Source organism: Pseudoliparis swirei, chromosome 23 (genome assembly GCF_029220125.1).
Source record: "Pseudoliparis swirei isolate HS2019 ecotype Mariana Trench chromosome 23, NWPU_hadal_v1, whole genome shotgun sequence".
NCBI lineage: Eukaryota > Metazoa > Chordata > Actinopteri > Perciformes > Liparidae > Pseudoliparis > Pseudoliparis swirei.
In genome coordinates this window covers 22294385-22315070 of record NC_079410.1, presented here as the reverse complement: position 1 = coordinate 22315070, position 20686 = coordinate 22294385, and the positions used below count along the sequence as shown (strand labels likewise).

At 42.5% G+C, this 20686-nt stretch overlaps 1 protein-coding gene across 1 annotated transcript in view; it reads right to left on the bottom strand.

The window, feature by feature from the left end:
• Positions 1 to 1289: 1289 nt before the first annotated feature.
• rab11fip4a (RAB11 family interacting protein 4 (class II) a) overlaps positions 1290 to 20686 on the bottom strand; it is a 30296-nt gene continuing 10899 nt past the window's right edge. Inside the window, exons 4-15 of the mRNA XM_056406671.1 lie at positions 16582 to 16745; positions 15307 to 15468; positions 14548 to 14682; positions 9202 to 9237; positions 8504 to 8612; positions 8231 to 8334; positions 7971 to 8111; positions 6177 to 6258; positions 5762 to 5899; positions 5331 to 5477; positions 3430 to 3573; positions 1290 to 3355 (exon numbers count right to left, since the gene is read on the bottom strand). Coding sequence (XP_056262646.1) covers positions 3239 to 3355; positions 3430 to 3573; positions 5331 to 5477; positions 5762 to 5899; positions 6177 to 6258; positions 7971 to 8111; positions 8231 to 8334; positions 8504 to 8612; positions 9202 to 9237; positions 14548 to 14682; positions 15307 to 15468; positions 16582 to 16745 — 1479 coding nt within the window. The 3' untranslated portion in view covers positions 1290 to 3238. The remainder of the gene's footprint in view (positions 3356 to 3429; positions 3574 to 5330; positions 5478 to 5761; positions 5900 to 6176; positions 6259 to 7970; positions 8112 to 8230; positions 8335 to 8503; positions 8613 to 9201; positions 9238 to 14547; positions 14683 to 15306; positions 15469 to 16581; positions 16746 to 20686) is intronic.

Genomic DNA, 20686 nt, shown 5'->3' with positions numbered 1-20686 from the left:
TCAATTTTCAATTCATTTGATAAATAAAAGTGAGTTTTCATGGAAGACACAACATTTTCTGGATGACCCCAAACTTTTGAACGGTAGTGTATATAGATGATGTATATAAAATATGTATAAATTATATTCTTTCCCTTTTTCATCAAAATAATAGTAAAGTATTTTTACAGTAACGTTTAATGCTACTTTACACTTCTGCGTCACTTCAATTCAGAGAGAATTTTTGCACTTTTACATTAATTAAGCTTTTATCCTTCTTTACAAATCCACATTTTACATAAAAAACGTGTAATGAGCTCATGAAAACACCATACAACATGTATAAAGAAGTATTTTCTCCTTTTTTATTTAAAATAATAGTATAGTATTTTACAGTAGCGTTTAATGCTTAATTCACTTCAATTCAGAAAGAAATATCGCACTTACATTAATTTCACTTTTATCCTACCAATGACTTTAAAAATCCACATTATATATACAAAATACATACACTTTTAAGTCATTGATGCCTGTGTTTTATTTATTAATTATTTTTCAATGTCTTGTTTTAAATTAGAAATGTCCCATCTTAATGTTTTTATTAAAAAAGAATTCTGACTGATGAGTCGCCAGCTTCATTTGGTTGTACGTTTTTACAATGACAATAAACATTAACATAAAGAATACCTTACTAAAACATGTGATGAGCTCATGAAAAAGTACGTACTCAAAACACCCCTCCGAAAATATGATGTATATAAAATATGTATAAGGAAGTACATGCTTTCCTTTTTTCATTAAAATAATAGAATAGTAATATTTTGGTCAATTATATTTTCACTGAGTACGTTTACTTGTTTTGGAAATCAGTGTCTTTCATATTTTCAATATTTTACAACAAAAAAAACTTTTAGGAATTAAAATCAATTGATTTATTGTTATCCATAAGTCTTTCATGTCTACATTCTCAGTCTGTCAATATACAAATCAAATCTATAAATGCTTTCATGTCACAAAATATTTCATACTGAATTATCTTAATCTCTAAAAATCTATATGCAGCCTAACTTGCAAAAAATATGCGTTAGGGCACATCACATACTTGCATATTAATGTATGCTATATTTTGTAGTCGTTATTATAGATACTTTCTCTTTTAGGCGAGTATTTCTTAAAGGTGTATTTTATCTGTATACTTTTCCTCCATCTGATCTTTTATAAAAATGTGGAAATAGAACTCGACAGGTGTACCTAATAAAGTGGACACGCACAGCTCCGCGGCAACAAACAACAGGGCCGACGTCGTCATGCCAAAGCCAATGAGTTTTATTTATATTCTACAATTCCATGAGCGATACACAAGAAAAATAAGTCAACGTGAACACAGGCGTGACTGATGATGCTCTTTTCTTTTTATTAGTGTTTTCTCCCATCATGTTCAATAATATTCCTGTTAAATACTTTGGCTATGCCACTTTTACGTGTGCTATATATTATATTCTACAACACATATTTCTTATTGTGTCAAAACTCTCTAAGAGACTTTCTTAAATAAGCAAAATGACTTGCACATAATTAGTAACTAGATTCTGTACAACATTTACAACGTATGAAATAGTGAATACCGTGTTTTAAAGTAAAAAATGTCGCTAAAAAAAAAAAAAAAAAAAAAATTCACTCACAGAGACAACGATGGATTAATAATAACGACCTTCAACCTCGTATGCCAACAACACTAACAGGGAACGAAAAGCAGATCAAGTATGAAACAATCCCTCAGAGAACAATGGAGCCAAACTAAACAGTGTTCAAGTTCTTTATATTTAGGTGACATTTAGAGTGAGAATAACCTACAGCACAAAAAGGTAGAATAAAGTTTTCCTAATCCACAAAGTCACTGAAGGCAGAAAGCAGAAACAGATTTTCAGTTTTAATTCAGCGGGTTACGGGAAGTGCTTTTTATTGTTCTTTAGCATTCTGCAAAGTACACCGTGTTAGTACCGTATTTATTTATGAAGACATCAGTGATGATGGCGTTTGTATTAGGCAGACGGTATACGAACATCGGTCTGTTTCCCGAGGTCACCTGAACGCATCGTGTGGACATTTCACATTTGGTGAAGTGTTCAGATTTGGCACATGACGTTGGCTCTTAGCACCTTAAAAATACCGTCCTGGTTGTTCTTCAGTGACGGTTACCGACAAGTAGAAATGTATTTCATGTATATATACGGCGTTTATGAATCATGTGGACATTTAAATTAAAGGGTTCCTGGTGGTTGGATTGTCACTTAAAGGGCCCATGTCGGTGTTTTACTCTATATACACAATTACTACAAATGTTTGACCACTTTACATGTCTTTTATTTCAGATTAAATTTTTTTTTTTTAAGAAGTAGTTCAACATAAACACAACTTAACTCTTGTTTTACATTTCTGTTTGTAGATAGAATAATCAAACGACACACACACCGTGTTAATTGGCATCCTTAGTGGGGTACTTCTGAACTTTCAGGCGTTATGCTAAGCTAACCGTGTCCCGGATCCAGCGTAGAAGAGACGGCTGTCAATCTTCTCGTGTCACACTCGGGGAAAGTGATGGAATTCATTCCATTAGTTCTGATACAGTATGGAAGTCAACTTGCATTTTAATCTCCATGTTCACACCGCCTGAGATGAAGCTTTAAAGATGGTGAAAACTCTACATTCTAAACATTTCATTTGGCAAAACACTGGTATGGCCCTTTAAATGGATCATTGGTGTATGTCCTGTACGCCTTGAATCTTGCAGCCCAGTTATTATAATCAGTTACAAAGTGAACACCAACATATGTTTGTGTGTGTGGAACCACATATTTTTAAAGTCTTCACATTTCAGTAGTTTCAAATATATATATCTATAAAACGTTGGCGGACAGACTTTACATGGCGCAGCAGTTCTACAGCGACTGAAGACTTTAGTGGATATTTAGACCGCCTGCGTGGGTGGAGTAGATATATATGAGTGTGATAAGGAGTTAGAACATTTAGGACAGTTTAAAGTTATAATCCCTCAAACCTTTGATGATATTCGTGGCGAGTACGCAGCGTGTTCTCATGCTGCCATTATTCACCGACTTCTTTATCCACATCAACTCTGTTGGGCTAAAATCGTGAAGGATTATAACTTTAAGGTGCAAGCTAACGGTCCCCACAACTACAGTGCAAGCGCACGGTCCCCACAACGACATAAAGACAAGCGTGTGTGCGTGTGTGGCGTTTAGCTCTTGATCTCCAGGATGGAGGGGTTGTGGTCCAGGATGGCCAGGATGATCTTGTCCATGTACTGCCTCAGACGCAGGTTGATCTCCTCCTGGTGCTTCAGAGCGTCCACCAGCTGAGAGAGAGAGGTGCATTAGAGGAGCGGTGGTGACAGACATCAGCATTACGTGACGGCGGCGGCGTGCCGACCTCGTCCCTGGACGCGTTGTCGATCTCGGCCGCCAGGCACTGGGCCTTGGTGTGGCAGGCGAACAGGTTCTTGGCCTCGTACAAACTCAGGCTGAGGATCTGAGCGTTCAGGTCGTCGTTCTGATCCCGCAGCTTGTGGTTCTCCTGCAGGAGGAGAACAAAGAGAGAGAGCGCCTCCTTTCAGGAGGTGGATGGAGGACGGAGGTGCAGCAACAAGAGCTGTTCAAGGAGATTCAGGTTTATTTGAACGCGATGCTTTAAATGCCCGTCGTTTCTTCTCTCTTACCGTCTTTCTGAATGTTCGCCCTCTGATTAGGCGCCTGTCTCTTTAAGACCCCCTCCGGAGTCAAGTACACTAACTAAATACGGTTTCCATCTAAAATGACTCAAACTACTACAGACTTTTGGTGAGATGCGTTATTGAACAAATGACCGATTAGCAAATAGAAATCACAGAAGATTACAGTTCAATATGAATTGTGACTTCCAAGGAACACTTTTTAAAAAAGGGAACCGTTGGATGTCTTGAGAAATAAACTAATTTACTTTCTTGTAGAGGGTTAGAGGAAAGGATGATGCACATGGACTATGAAGCAGTTAGCTTAGCATAAAGACTGAAACAGGCTAGCCTGGCTCTCCAAACATTTTAAATATCAAACCACCTCAAAGCTCATGACAGAGTCCTTCTACATGATGGTGACACTGATTAAAAAACATATTTTGTATTTCTGCACTAATAGTCATTTAGTGGCCATCATGTATTAAAAAAATAATATATATTAGGACTGTCAATCGATTAAAAAAAATTAACTAATTAATCGCACATTTTGAAATTCATTAATCGCGATTAAAAGTTTTTTTTCTTCTAAAGACTAAATCTTCTAAATGAACGAGTAATCCCTTCAGACAGCGTGTATTTTAGACACTTGTTTAATTGTATTATTTTTTAAAGACAAAACTTCACAGAGCTGTGTTTTCAAAGAGGCTCCTACCTATAAAGTGCCAGCGAGGTATTTAATATCGTGGATGATAAATTGTTTCTTCAGTGAAACATCAGATTAGTAAACAAAGGTGTATTAGAGACACATTGGTCCTGTCATCTTTAACATAAACAGCAGAACCAGTGGCCTTGGTAACTGACAAATATGTCACGTTAACCCTTTGGAGGCTGGGCTCATTTTCTCGATTTTACAAAACAATGTAAATTCACCTTTTAAAGGCTTTTGCATGTGACACATCCCAGTGTTTCCCCCACCATTCTATCAGGGTGAGGCCCCGCCCCCCTGTAATGTTCTCTATAGCGCCAGATTACAGCAGAAGTAATGTACGGTTCTTTCCTTCAAGACGTCTTTGTTCTTTTATTAAACTAAACGTCTGTTGTTGGTCGTCTCTACAGCAGCATGTCATTCTGTCTCCACGTGTCGGTCACTCTTCTCTCTCCGTCTCGCCGCAGAGCTCCATGCCGGCGTGTCTGCGCGCGCATCGGGCGGAGCAACAACAAAGTCCCCTGCACCTTCCGCCCCGCGTCACCGGCACGTCGCCCTCTGTTCCTCTGTGAATATCGAGGAACAGACGGGAGGAAGGAGGCGGACTGCCGCGGCTCGACACTCAGAGGAGTGCAACAACTTCAACGACACCGGAAGTAAACAAAGTTGCGTTAATTGCGGTAAAATATTTTAGTGCGTTAATCGCGGCCAAATTAATCGCATAGATTAACGCGTTAACGCTGACAGCCCTAATATATATATATATATATTCCTGTCAATATATTGGCCAGCCTCAGGTTCGATCTCAAGTCCAGATGTTCCATGTTTGCCGTGCACTACTTGAGAATGAATAACGACAGTGGCAAGTCCCGTGAGTATAGAAGAACAAGTGTGAGTGAGTGTGTGTGTGTGTACCTGTTTCAGCCTCTTGACTTCGTGCTCCATCTCGATCTCTCTGGTCCTGACGTTGAACTCGGGGAGCCCCCGGCCCTGCCCCGGATGCTCCATCTCCAGCTTGAACAGCTGCAGGTACTCCAGCTCCCGGCGGAGGTCGTCGATCAACTGCAGACGGAAAAGAGGCAAACGGGTCAACGACCTCCTGCGGTGAGGAGCGGTGGCCTGATAGGCACTGGAGAGGCCTGAGACGCCTAAAGAAAAAGCTTCTGCAGTGAAAGCTTCAAATAAAAGAAATAAACTCCTCGGTAAGAGCTGAGGAGAACACCTCGGGGGGGGGGGCTCTCCAGAAGGCCCTCCTGTGGAAAAGTCTCGGGGCCGATTGGAGGGAAGGGTTCTACGGGGGCCCAGAACCAGGACTGAGCGGGCTCGATGACTCTGAAGCGCCTCACCTCCTGCATGGCCTCCTTTTCCTTCTGGAACTCGTGGCGGTTTTGCCAGAGCTTGTCCATGATCTTCCGGTAGAGGTCCATCTCGTCCTTCAGCCGCAGGCCGGTGTCCTCCAGCTTGTCCGTCATCCTCTGCTTCTCCTGCGGGGGGAAAAGGGGCGGGACAAAGATAACCGCTGATGGACCACTTCCTCTGCTCTCTCTTTGAAGAGACATCAAAGGAAACGGTGTTTTCAGTGCATGCGACAGGAAGTCTGTCCTCACACTGTAAACTCTTCAGAACCATGTGGACTCATCCCCAGGTTCAGCTTCAGAACCTCCATAATGGCCAATTTAGCAACATTGGCACATTCCCAGGTCTCCCAGATTTCTATAATTTGGTCCCACAACACGTTGTGGAGCAGTGACCCTCACTCACCTGGTCCAGCTTCTCCGTCTGAGACTTGAGTCTGCACACGTTCACCTTCATCTCTCCATTCTCTTCTTCCAACAGCTGGACCCTGTGTACACACACACAATGTGTACAACTTGTTTCTTGAATATTGATTCCGTTTGTATTTACACTCGATCACACCAGACGCGACTCAAAAACGCGTCGCAAGCAAAACCCTCGATTTCCTGTGGTTCGACCTTTTAAAAGCGTTTTTCAGGCGCGCTTAAAAGTTAAAATATTCTCAACTTTAAGTGCGAGGCGCGGCGGAGCACCGCTCATCTGTGACCGTGTTTACATGCATTCGAATAACTGACTTAGTCGGACTGAAATCGAATTATCCGTTTCATGTAAACACCTTTGTTCGACTATGTGCGGTCCGACTTCAATCCGATTAACACCCTGGATAACTCGATCCGATCCGGTTGATAATTCGACTATCGCGGCATGTAACGGTGAATTGGATTAGGAACTGGACTTTGCGTCTTTGCGCATGCTCGAGATCCCGCCGCCCTCCCTCCCTCCCTCCCTCCTCCTCCCTCCTCCCTCCTCCCTCCTCCCTCCTCCCTCCCATGTCGTGACCCGGAAGTCGAAAGAGACGATAAGTTGTCACTGCCGGGAGCCTGGCCGGCAGAAAACAAACAAACAACGCTATGGAGAACACAAGAGCCACCACACATCTCTGGACCGAAGAGCAGACAGAATTTATGCTTAATGTCTTGAAATGTTGATGTTGTTGTTGGTTGTTGTTGGTGGTGGTGAAGAGGTCAAGCGGAAGTGGCTGTATCACCACGAGTTGTAATGAAAACAGCGCCACCTATCGTATCGGATATGACATGCTTTCGGCCAATGATTCAAATTACTCACTGCCATGTATATTGGGATAACAGCAGATCCCCCAAAAGATAGCATAGTCCGACTAAAGCAAGATTCGAATTATACCATCATGAAAACACACTGTGTGTCACACTCGGCCAAGGCAGCCAATGGGATCGAGCAGGAGGCCCAAGGCAGCCAATGAGATCGAGCAGGAGGCCCAAGGCAGCCAATGAGATCGAGCAGGAGGCCCAAGGCAGCCAATGGGATCGACCAGGAGGCCCAAGGCAGCCAATGAGATCGAGCAGGAGGCCCAAGGCAGCCAATGAGATCGAGCAGGAGGCCCAAGGCAGCCAATGGGATCGAGCAGCTCCAGAAGACACGATCTAAAGTTAAAGAAGTTTAAGTGTTGTTTTCTCAAACACGATTGTTTAAACTCTTCCCCCTCTCGGCTGCGTGCAGGTTCGTCATCTTCATGTTTCAACGCGCATATTTACATGCAAACAGTTTTATGTCATGTGAACGTCGTCGTATGTTGAAATGTGTTCACGCGGTCGGACGTGGCGTCGACTGAGGCGCACGGGACACCAATGAATCCATCCCGGAGAACTAAGGTGAGGTGTACTTCCTGCAGGGAGCGACATAGAGCGTAACGACAGCAGGTCCTGGATCAGTGTTTGGAGCTGCGGACCGCGTGAAGCTTTATACGGGGAACGGCTCCGCTTGTCCATCAACTTCATTTCTTGAGGTTTGAGAAACACAAACTGAATATGTAACGCTGCAGGACGAGGAAGGAGTGGAATGCACCGCTCGGCTCGGTCCAAGTGGAATAACAAAAACAAGTTTTGGGTTCAAAAGTCGTTTCTTCAACAAAGAAGAAGTCCTTCGTTACTTCCAGCAGTGTGAAAATGCTTCACCTTCTGGAAGCTACTACCCTCCTGCAGGTCCAGGTGTGGTGGACTTTACCTGTTGCAGAGCTGGTCTATCTCTCCGTTCCGGTCCCTGTCCATCTTGCTGAAGGCCTCCCGGTGCCTCTTGGTCTCGTCCTCCAGACTCTGGTCCGCCCTCGCCTCGGCGTCCTTCACCTGCTCCTCCAGCTCGTGCACCCTGGGGTGTAGACACGAGGAGGAAAACAAAAGAAATGAAACACTCCTTGTGGTTGAACCCAGTGGGTTGAACGTGCTACACAACAGTTCTTGTCCGCGTGGGTCCGGGCTCAGTGGTACCTGTGCACCAGCTGCGTGTTCTCGTGCTTGAGTTTAGATTTGAGGTCTCCGTTGGCCAGACTGTCGCTCTCCAGCTCCGTCACCTTCTTCTCCAGGTAACTGACCTGAGGAAGACGAGCAGACCTTCAGCGGAGGCCGTCGAAAAACTATGAATCAACATTCAGAATTTGTGCATCTTTTTGTGCATCTATTCATTGTGTTCACACGCGGTAGGATAAGAGCAGGCAGTCACTTCAACTGATCTGGTTTCTCATGAACTCGTTTTTGTTTTACTTTCTCCGTGATGTCGAGGTCACAGGAGTCGATGCTGTCCCTGAACAGGTCCTCGGTGCTGCTGCCCTGGCTGGACCCGAACACACTGTGGTTGGCCTGGAACAGCTGACTGCAGGGCGGAGAGGACACGGTAGAAACCAACAGAGGACACGGGAGAAACCAACAGAGGACACGGGTACCTATCTCCATGGTGACCCTCCCACCTGGTGACCCCTCCCACATGGTGAACCCTCCCACATGGTGACCCCTCCCACATGGTGACCCTCCCACATGGTGACCCCTCCCACATGGTGACCCTCCCACATGGTGACCCTCCCACCTGGTGACCCCTCCAACATGGTGACCCTCCCACATGGTGACCCTCCAACATGGTGACCCTCCAACATGGTGACCCTCCCACCTGGTGACCCCTCCAACATGTTGACCCCTCCCACATGGTGACCCTCCCACATGGTGACCCTCCCACATGGTGACCCTCCCACATGGTGACCCTCCCACATGGTGACCCTCCCACCTGGTGAACCCTCCCACATGGTGACCCTCCCACATGGTGACCCTCCCACATGGTGACCCTCCCACCTGGTGACCCCTCCCACATGGCGATCATCCCAAAGAGACATTGGAGCGCTCCGTTCATCTGACCCCTGACCCCTGAACTCATCACTGGATTCTACGCACAATGAGAGTCGGTCACTCACCGTCCAAACGCTGTGCTGGTAATCTTTCTGTTGGGGCTGAAACAAGAGAGACAGAGTCACACACACACGCACACACACTGTGAACTCGGACCGCTTCATGTTAACGTTTGAATGTTTAGTAAACAGCTGACGGAGCTGAACCCCGCGTGGAGCTGATGGGACAGCAGCATAAACCATGTGATCACATGACCGTACTCAGGCTGCAGAGGAAACTACAATATACTCTTTGTTTGTTGTTGTTGTTTTAACGACGCTGGCCGAGGGTCGCCTAGTTAGTTACTAGTGTATGAATGTTAGTTACTAGTGTACGAATGTGAGTTACTAGTGATTGAATGTTAGTTACTAGTGTACGAATGTGAGTTACTAGTGATTGAATGTGAGTTACTAGTGATTGAATGTTAGTTACTAGTGATTGAATGTTTGTTACTAGTGTACGAATGTTAGTTACTAGTGATTGAATGTTAGTTACTAGTGATTGAATGTTAGTTACTACTGTACGAATGTTAGTTACTAGTGATTGAATGTTAGTTACTAGTGATTGAATGTTAGTTACTAGTGATTGAATGTTAGTTACTAGCAGTGGTGTATAGTAACGAAGTAGAAGTACTTCGTTACTTTACTTAAGTAGTTTTTTTGGGTATCTGTACTTTATTTTACTACTTATATTTCTGTCTACTTTTACATCACTACATTTTGCAATGAAAACTTGTACTTTTACTCCGATACATTTCCCCTGAAACAGTATCGTTACTCGTTACTACGGAAAAAAATAATCATGAGAAACATCGGGGACTGTTGTGGAACACACCGCAGCGCACCTGAACGCAGCACATCGGGGACTGTTGTGGAACACACCGCAGCGCACCTGAACGCAGCACATCGGGGACTGTTGTGGAACACACCGCAGCGCACCTGAACGCAGCACATCGGGGACTGTTGTGGAACACACCACAGCGCACCTGAACGCAGCACGAGCACCAGGTTGGGGATCAGGGGTCCTTGCCGCGTGTTTTCTCTTCCCAGTGAAGCCCAGGATGTTAGCGAGCGAGCGGCTACAGATACGACTCATTTCATGTGGAGCAGCAATGGAAGCTACTCGTTCAACCACGGGGACCAAGATCAACGTCCGTGGCCATATTTGGGCGAACTCTTTTCTTTTGTCGGAGTGAAAGTTTCTTCCTACCGGATGAAGTGCCTCTTATGCCGACCGAAAGCTACGGAGATATTGGCCTTCAAAAACACACCATCCAACCTCAGGAAACACATTGAGGTAAATTAAGATTAATCCCATGAGCCGCAACGTTAATGTTTAGTCATCATAAACCTGTTAAGATATCTAGCAGTGTTGTCCTCAGGATTGGAGTAAGTTATATCTTTGGCAGGAGAGGGGAGGAAACAGTCTGATTGTCCTCCGCATGTTGTACGTTAGGCTAATGTTCGCTAGCTATCGTCAATTAAATGAGACAATTAGCGTGAGTGCAGCAGACGGATCTCTAGCGAGTTAATGAGCTGAAGAAGTGTTGACAGTTGTGAGAATTTGTTGATTTGAGTCGTCTTAGCTATAATATAATGCTAATCATTACAGCATTATTATTATTATTTGTATTAATATTATAAGAGTGACGGTCCAGTAATGGCGACGATATTGATTTGGGACTGTTGTTGTACAGAGATACAAGTACATATTCACAAATCAACTCTGGATGCACGGACAGTGCATGAAACTAAATGTATAAACTTCAAATTAAAACAAACTATTTTGTACAAAACTTTAGGTTGGGGTCATGACATGTTAGGAAGTGTTATTAATTCTATCATTTATATAATACCCTCACTTTATTTCAGGAATGGACTACATCAAGCAGCACATGGAAGAACCCTCCCTGCAGCTCGGTGATGCCACCAGGTCCAGTTCATTTGATGAAGAGGACTTCTTCTTCGTCATCTCAAGCGCATGACAGAAGCAAACAGCTGGATGGAGACGTGGATCACGTTGACTTGCTGAAATGCTTCCCAACTGTGTGCTGCTGTCTGTGAAGCTAGACACACTACCTGCACCACCAGGGCCTGTGAAGCTAGACACACTCTACCTGCATCAGGGCCTGTGAAGCTAGACACACACTACCTGCACCAGGGCCTGTGAAGCTAGACACACTCTACCTGCACCAGGGCCTGTGAAGCTAGACACACTCTACATGCATCAGGGCCTGTGAAGCTAGACACACTCTACCTGCACCATCAGGGCCTGTGAAGCTAGACACACTCTACCTGCACCAGGCCTGTGAAGCTAGACACACTCTACCTGCACCAGGGCCTGTGAAGCTAGACACACTCTACCTGCATCAGGGCCTGTGAAGCTAGACACACTCTACCTGCATCAGGGCCTGTGAAGCTAGACACACTCTACCTGCACCACCAGGGCCTGTGAAGCTAGACACACTCTACCTGCACCATCAGGGCCTGTGAAGCTAGACACACTCTACCTGCATCAGGGCCTGTGAAGCTAGACACACTCTACCTGCATCAGGGCCTGTGAAGCTAGACACACTCTACCTGCACCAGGGCCTGTGAAGCTAGACACACTCTACCTGCACCAGGGCCTGTGAAGCTAGACACACTCTACCTGCATCAGGGCCTGTGAAGCTAGACACACTCTACCTGCATCAGGTGAACGGCTCTTCAGCATCGCAGGACTCGTCTTCAGCCCCAGAAGAGAGACACTGAAATCTGTCCATTTAAAAAATCAACTTCTTTTGAAGATGAACAATACATTTTTCACTTTAAAGTGATGATTCTGGTTGTTACTTTTGGTTCTGCTTTTTTCTGTGTTAATCGTGTTTTTATATTTTAGTAATTTCATAGTATTCATATATTGCTAAGTTCATCCGAGCTCATACTCCTTGTTCATGGCGGCCACAGCACCCAAACAAATAAACTTCATAATTCTCAAAATTCTGACCCTTTGTTTTTTTTATTAACAGCATTTACTTTTACTTTTACTTTCAATACTTAAGTACATTTAATATCAAGTATCTTTACTTTTACTCAAGTATGACTTTTGGGTACTTTATACACCACTGGTTACTAGTGTATGAATGTTAGTTACTAGTGTACGAATGTTAGTTACTAGTGTACGAATGTTAGTTACTAGTGTACGAATGTTAGTTACTAGTGATTGAATGTTAGTTACTAGTGATTGAATGTTAGTTACTAGTGTATGAATGTTAGTTACTAGTGTACGAATGTTAGTTACTAGTGATTGAATGTTAGTTACTAGTGTATGAATGTTAGTTACTAGTGTACGAATGTTAGTTACTAGTGTACGAATGTTAGTTACTAGTGTACGAATGTTAGTTACTAGTGATTGAATGTTAGTTACTAGTGTATGAATGTTAGTTACTAGTGTACGAATGTTAGTTACTAGTGATTGAATGTTAGTTACTAGTGTACGAATGTTAGTTACTAGTGTACGAATGTTAGTTACTAGTGATTGAATGTTAGTTACTACTGTACGAATGTTAGTTACTAGTGTACGAATGTTAGTTACTAGTGATTGAATGTTAGTTACTAGTGATTGAATGTTAGTTACTACTGTACGAATGTTAGTTACTAGTGTACGAATGTTAGTTACTAGTGATTGAATGTTAGTCACTAGTGATTGAATGTTAGTTACTACTGTACGAATGTTAGTTACTAGTGATTGAATGTTAGTTACTAGTGATTGAATGTTAGTTACTACTGTACGAATGTTAGTTACTAGTGTACGAATGTTAGTTACTAGTGATTGAATGTTAGTTACTACTGTACGAATGTTAGTTACTAGTGTACGAATGTTAGTTACTAGTGATTGAATGTTAGTTACTAGTGATTGAATGTTAGTCACTAGTGATTGAATGTTAGTTACTAGTGATTGAATGTTAGTTACTAGTGTACGAATGTTAGTTACTAGTGTACGAATGTGAGTTACTAGTGATTGAATGTTAGTTACTAGTGTATGAATGTTAGTTACTAGTGTACGAATGTTAGTTACTAGTGTACGAATGTTAGTTACTAGTGATTGAATGTTAGTTACTAGTGTACGAATGTTAGTTACTAGTGTACGAATGTTAGTTACTAGTGATTGAATGTTAGTTACTAGTGTACGAATGTTAGTTACTAGTGTACGAATGTTAGTTACTAGTGATTGAATGTTAGTTACTAGTGATTGAATGTTAGTTACTAGTGTACGAATGTTAGTTACTAGTGTACGAATGTTAGTTACTAGTGATTGAATGTTAGTTACTAGTGTACGAATGTTAGTTACTAGTGTACGAATGTTAGTTACTAGTGATTGAATGTTAGTTACTAGTGTACGAATGTTAGTTACTAGTGTACGAATGTTAGTTACTAGTGATTGAATGTTAGTTACTACTGTACGAATGTTAGTTACTAGTGTACGAATGTTAGTCACTAGTGATTGAATGTTAGTTACTACTGTACGAATGTTAGTTACTAGTGATTGAATGTTAGTTACTAGTGATTGAATGTTAGTTACTAGTGTACGAATGTTAGTTACTAGTGATTGAATGTTAGTTACTAGTGTATGAATGTTAGTTACTAGTGTACGAATGTTAGTTACTAGTGATTGAATGTTAGTTACTAGTGTACGAATGTTAGTTACTAGTGTACGAATGTTAGTTACTAGTGATTGAATGTTAGTTACTAGTGTACGAATGTTAGTTACTACTGTACGAATGTTAGTTACTAGTGTACGAATGTTAGTTACTAGTGATTGAATGTTAGTTACTAGTGTATGAATGTTAGTTACTACTGTATGAATGTTAGTTACTAGTGTACGAATGTGAGTTACTAGTGTACGAATGTTAGTTACTAGTGATTGAATGTTAGTTACTAGTGTATGAATGTTAGTTACTACTGTATGAATGTTAGTTACTAGTGTACGAATGTGAGTTACTAGTGTACGAATGTTAGTTACTAGTGATTGAATGTTAGTTACTTGTGATTGAATGTTAGTTACTAGTGTACGAATGTTAGTTACTAGTGTACGAATGTTAGTTACTAGTGTACGAATGTTAGTTACTAGTGTATGGATGGTGAATGATGTCATGCTGACTTATATTTTGAACGTCTTTCTTTTAAAACCATTACTTATTTCAAATTCAGCGTAATTGAACATGTGAAATTAACATCATTTTCATGACCTTTCCAAAACTTTTGAGATATAATTTGTAAGGACTTTCCAGGCCTGGAAATAAACCATATTAAAATGTCATGACCTTTCCAGGTTTTCCATGACCGTACGATCCCTGGTATTGAGCCTGGTCGGGTTCTGTGGTTCCGTCTCACCTGTTGGCCTTGAGGTTCCGTAGCCGGGCCTCCAGGTCGTTGAGCAGGTTGACCTTCTTGCAGCACTGAGAGCAGTAGATGTCCAGCAGCTCAGTGCTGTACAGCTGACGCATCTTCTGAGGAGTCTGACCCGCACTGCGCACACACACACACACACACACACAAACATCGATAGCTACAGGTTTACGGTGTAAGAACTATATGAAATACATAATGACCGAGGAACATGAGGCTGTGATACTCTGTGCAGGGGAGAAAATTAAAGTAATTAAAAAAGTGTTCATTCTGAGAATTCAAAATGTTGAGAATAAAAAGACAAATTATGGATTAAAATGGCAAACTGGCACTAATGCTGAGCAGCTTATCGAACATTATTAAATATACTGTCAAGAAAAACACAATTATTTTGTAAAGTGTTTTGTAAATTACCACTATAGAGGACAATAAAAGTAAAGAAGGATAATATAATATTTAAAATTTATTTATAATTATTTTAATATTTATTTATAATTATTTTAATATTTATTTATAATTATTTTTAATGTATTTAATATTAATTTATTAATATGTAATATTTATTATTTTGATCTTTTATTACTGCTCTATTGTGCACCCGCTGCTGTGATCCTGCAATTCCCCGATGTGGGAATAATAAAGGAATATCTCATCGAATGGGAAGTTGAAGTTTTGGTTCTTAAAACAGGAAATCAGGAATAAAGTTATTCTAAGAAACCAATATTCTCGATATCAACCGCCCACCTGGAGGGGAGGGAGGAGCCCAGGTCTGAGAAGCCGTTGGTTCGGGAGTCCTCTTCGGGGCAAGGGCTGCTGGGAGTGAAGTCCACATCTTCCCCCTCCCCGTAGTCCTCAAACTGCTCCTCCCCGGAGATGACGGATGCAGACGCTGAGCCAATCAGGGGGCTAGTTAATACATGTAAACAAACAAACAACCAGGAGAAGAAGAAACACAGATTCATGCAGCTCAATGTCAGAGATCAGGGGCGTCAAACTCATTGTCACCGTGAGCCACATCTACATCTCTTAAAGGGCCGGTGTAACTGAAACATAGAAATAATGTACATAAAAACATTTCTCTAATACTATAACAAAAATAAAAGCACAGGATATTTCAGTGTTAACTACTCCAACATGTTGTTAAATAACTCTTTGCATTTAATTATTGTTTTTTTGAGTGTGGAAATATTGTACATAAGAACATTTCTCTTATACTATAACAACAATCCTTTAAATTGAAAATCTTCAAAATAAAAGCACAGGATTTTATTTCTGTATAAACTACTCCAATGTGTTGTTAAATAACTCTTTGCATTTGATTGTTTTTTTTTGTGTAGAAATATTGTACATAAGAACATTTCTCTAATATTATAACATAAATACATTTAATTTGAAACCTTAAAAATAAAAGCGCAGGAGATTTTTCTTACATTTCTTTAAGAAAAGGTGATCATGTGTCTTTCAAGCCACCAGAGAGCCAAATAAAATGATGTGGAGGGTCAGATTCGGCCCGCGGGCCTTGTGTTTGACACCCGTGTCATGACTATATAAAGATGGATATAACGGCTCCCCAACACTTCCTAGTTGCCCCCTGGTGGTGGGATGCAGTCAGGGGGCGGGGCTAGTCTCAGATCATCCTTCAGACCCCTTGAAAGCCCCAATAGGAACATTTTAAGGCGTCTCTACAATCAGAAGACAATCATTTGTGACTTGCCATCAAAATTCAAACTGCAAAACACTTCTTAAAGCAAATGTAAATAGTGCGAGAGGCCATTTTCTTTTTTGTGTGGGGAGATTGGGGGGGGGGGGTGTAATTTGAGTTAATGTTATCACGCTGATACATGTTCTGGGGCAACATTTTCTGATAACTTTGGTTTTTAATTTTAACTAGTTATTCGAGGCCAATTACGATGACATCGGCTCGCGATTGGATCAAGAGGGTGTGGGCGGGGCCTCTATGCTCCACTTCCTGGACGTCGTCCCGCCCCCACATGCGGTCTGTTTCGGCGCGGTACTGACCCGTGTCGCCGCCTCGGGTCCAGAGAGTCGCAGCCGTTGCCGTTTTCGGCGCTGCTGTCCATGGCGCACTCCCCGTCGGCACTGGAGCCCTCGCCGTACGCGCTGCATTCTGGGTAGGAGCGCGTGTACATGATGATGGGGGGGCCCAGCTTGGCCTCGCCGTTCTACACAAACAAGCAAAAGTAAAACATCAACGAATAGGGAAGAGGGGCGGTCCGTTGAGTTCAGGGGATTGCGTCATCCGGTACTCGGAGGTTCCCGTGGTGACCTCCACGGGAACCTCCGTCTTCCTTTTTTTGCAATCGCAAGGCAACAAAAACCCAAGAAGACGAGTAGCTCTTCTCATTTCTCACTTTCTACAGCCTCAATCTCTCGGAGGCGAGGAAGCGACCCGTTGACCTCGGAGGCGAGGAGTCAAGTGTTCCGGCTGCGTCAGCGTTTATTGCTGTATTTCATGATATCCGTCATATAAACAGGGTTCTTATGTGGACCGGTGGATTTCCAGGACTTTAAACCAGATGTCCACGACCAAACGGAAATCTTGGTATAAACATGAAAAATTTAGAAAATGTTGCGTATTGAGAGCGTACGCCGGCTTTTATTTTGAGCGTCTTTCTTTAAAAAACATATTAATTATGTCAAACTCGGCGTAAATGAACATGTGATAACAAATTTCGATGACTTCCAGGCCTGGAAATGACCATTTTAAAATTCCTTGACTTTTCCAGGTTTTCCATGACCGTACGAACCATGTATAAACATACGTGTTTATGACAACTTCTATATTCACTTTTAAATCCCAATGAGCAGACGCACTCTGGTTCATCAGTCTATGATACAGCCCGCTGTAGAGCAGCGTACCCCCACAACAATATCAACATACAGCATTATCAATAATCTGTTCGTATTCAACAGTCTTGCATTCCATCAGGCATACGCTCGGCTACCCTGAGACAGACGTGACGCCTTTTATATTTGTTGCACATTTGGACACAGGACATCCAGGCGTGCGTGGGTTTAAGAACTGTTTACCGTATTTTCCGCACTATAGGGCGCACTGGATTATAAGGCGCACTGTCAATGAATGGTCTATTTTCGATCTTTTTTCATATATAAAGCGCACCGGACTATAAGGCGCATTAAGCGGAAAAAAAACAGTCAGATAAGTCAGTCGATCAAACTTTATTAAACGCGTTCACAATAATTCTCAACATTATTCAAACGTTAATGAGCGTATTCACAATAACTACCAACCTTATTCAGTTGTATTTTGGGATCCTTTTACACACACTGTAATATTATGGTGAAGCACAGTATTGTAACGGACTGAGGGAAATGTTATGTCCGGATGTAACTGAACGTCTCACGAGCTGGTAGCTGTGAGGCGTGTCTGTGATTGGACAGCGAGTGATGTTGTTGTGTGTGTGTTGTTGTGTTCGCGGGTTCGGATCGGAGCTATGACCCGGAGCAGACGTGAAGCTGGTTTTGAGGTTTCACGGCGGTTTGTTGTCGTTTTGGCGTAGGCTACGGCCAACAGTAGCTTGTTCTATGTTCCTTGAATAAACACCCTATAAGCCATCTACGTCTCGTAGCGTTCCTGACCCAGGGTCGCTACAGTATGTATTACTCCGCGACGTTCCTGGCTACGGTAGCCGTAATGCTGCAAGCGGTGCGGCTTTGTAGTTTACCAAAGCCGTACTAAAACATTTTGATTTAGCGCCGTGAGCGCCTTGTACCACACAAAATCGCTTAGAGGTCAGTAAGCAAAACCAGAATTAATCCATATATACGGCGCTTCGGATTATAAGGCGCACTGTCGTTTTTTGAGAAAATTAAAGGCTTTTAAGTGCGCCCTATAGTGCAAAAAATACGGTATACTGAAAGCACAATCCCGCTTGGATTATTGCAATTCCCTCCTCTTTGGTCTCCTCCATGAGCTCCAACTGGTCCAGGACGCTGCTGCCGGCATCATCACCCAAACCCTTCCACCCGTCACATCATTGTTCTACAGCAGCTCCACTGGCTTCCCATCAAACACCGCTTTGACTTTAAGATCCTCCTCCATGCCTTCAAGGCCCTCCACGACCTCCACACCTGTCTCACCTCCTCCAAATCAGCATCCCCACCCGGTCGGCCTCCTCCATCGACCCGACTGACCCCCCAGCTCGTCTGTCCACCACGGGGTCAAGGGCCTTGAGCCGCTCTGCCCCTCGCCTCTAGAGCTCCCCCCCCTGACATCAGAAACATCGACTCAATCTTGGTTTTCAAAACCCACCTTTTGAGGCCGGCCTCTGCCTGACGTGTTCCCCGTGATGGTTGCTCTGCTGCAGACTGCTTTGCTTTTGAACTGTTCTGCTTTTAAAATGTGTCCATCCTTTGAACTGTTCTTAAAGTGTTGTACAGCGACCTTGAGTGCCTTGAAAGGCGCCTTATAAAATAAATGTATTATTATTAAAAACATCACAATCAGTAACTCTACTGCAGGCTGTTGGTCTATAACTAGCTAATACAACTAGCGTAGCGTTTTCCTTCTCTTTCTTCCTGAAGGACCCCTGAGCTGACCTCGGTGCCTGCATGAGCTTGACTCATCCTAACCACATGCCAGGTGAATAAATGAAACAATTAACAATCAATTAAAATAAGAAATACATGAACATATTGATGGGTTAATGTCCAGTTCCTGATAGTGTGGCCATTGTTAGTGAGGGCCCCACACATTCACTCACAGGACCTCTGACCTCGTTAGAGCAGCGGCTCTCATTCAAACCTCCGCCCGACAACGACGGTTCAATAAACCAGAAGATCGAATACGGCGAAAAACAGAAGACGAGCCTCAGATCGGTGGGTCGTCAGTGAAGAAAGGGGGCAGCGTCAGAAACACCCCGGGGCAAAGGGCACAACTGACCCTAAATATAATGTTGCCCCTGATATCACAGAAAAAATGCCCCCATAATTTCCTTTAATAATAATGATAATTTAATAGCGTTTTGTTTGTGTGTCCCATCTGTGTTGTCTGTACTAGGTAGGTACAGAGAAAAAAATATATATATAGTTTTTAATAATAAAAAACAAAGAAATAAGTTATGATTGTTCGTAGTCGTTTAGAAAAAAGTAAAAACAATAAATAAACACAAAGAAATAAGAATAACATTGAATATGATTGTCTGATTTATGTTTTTTGTTTGTTTTTTGTTTAAAAAATCTAAGAAAACAATTTGAATCTGAAGAATATTGCCTAATAGTCTAATTATTGCCTAATAGTCTTAATATTGCCATTGTTATGATAATTGCTCATATCCTGTCAGCCTAAATAAGTATATTTATTATTTCTGAATTGTTTCAAAGAGTGCCCCAATTTATTTTTAAAAGCTCCTGGATTTCAGTCAGTGGAGGAAAAAACTGCCCCCAAAAACATATGTAAATGTCCTCCCTTGAAAGGGGGGCAGATACACACTCCTCACACACACAGATACACACACGGATACACACACAGATACACACACAGATACACACACGGATACACACAACCCACTGCAACTACAAAACAAGGTTTTGCTTTCCTCCCGTTTCTAATTGAGACTTTGATTTGTGTTGTTTGTGTATTTGTTTAGCTTTAGGCGTGCAGTCCAGCAGACACAAGCTTTCAGCCATCAACGCTTCACGTGTTGCTGTGTGTGTGGTGTGGAGATTAGGACCTAAAGCAAAAAGTAAATGACGAATTTAAAAAGAGCTAATCCAGGGACATGTGCTCTAATGTTCCACTGAAAAATGTAAATGTGGATTAACTTTAAAGTAAAACAACAGTGAGAGATTAATGAATAAAATGTGTTTTGCGTTCACTTCCTGTTGGCCAATCAGAAGCCTGCATTGTGCCACCGGAGAACAAACAAGTAGACGTTGTGCATATCCGAGTTCCAGCGTCATCGATCCAAACACACCTGATCAGAGCAGACGGGCCAGCAGGTGCGGCTGATCGCTCACACCTGAGACCAATCAGCCACTAAGTGGAAACAGCTGTGTGGCTCCAGCAGGAAGCTAGCAGCAGGTTAGTGGAGTTACTCAAATACATTAAAACACCAAGAACAGCAGTGAAGAAGATCACTCA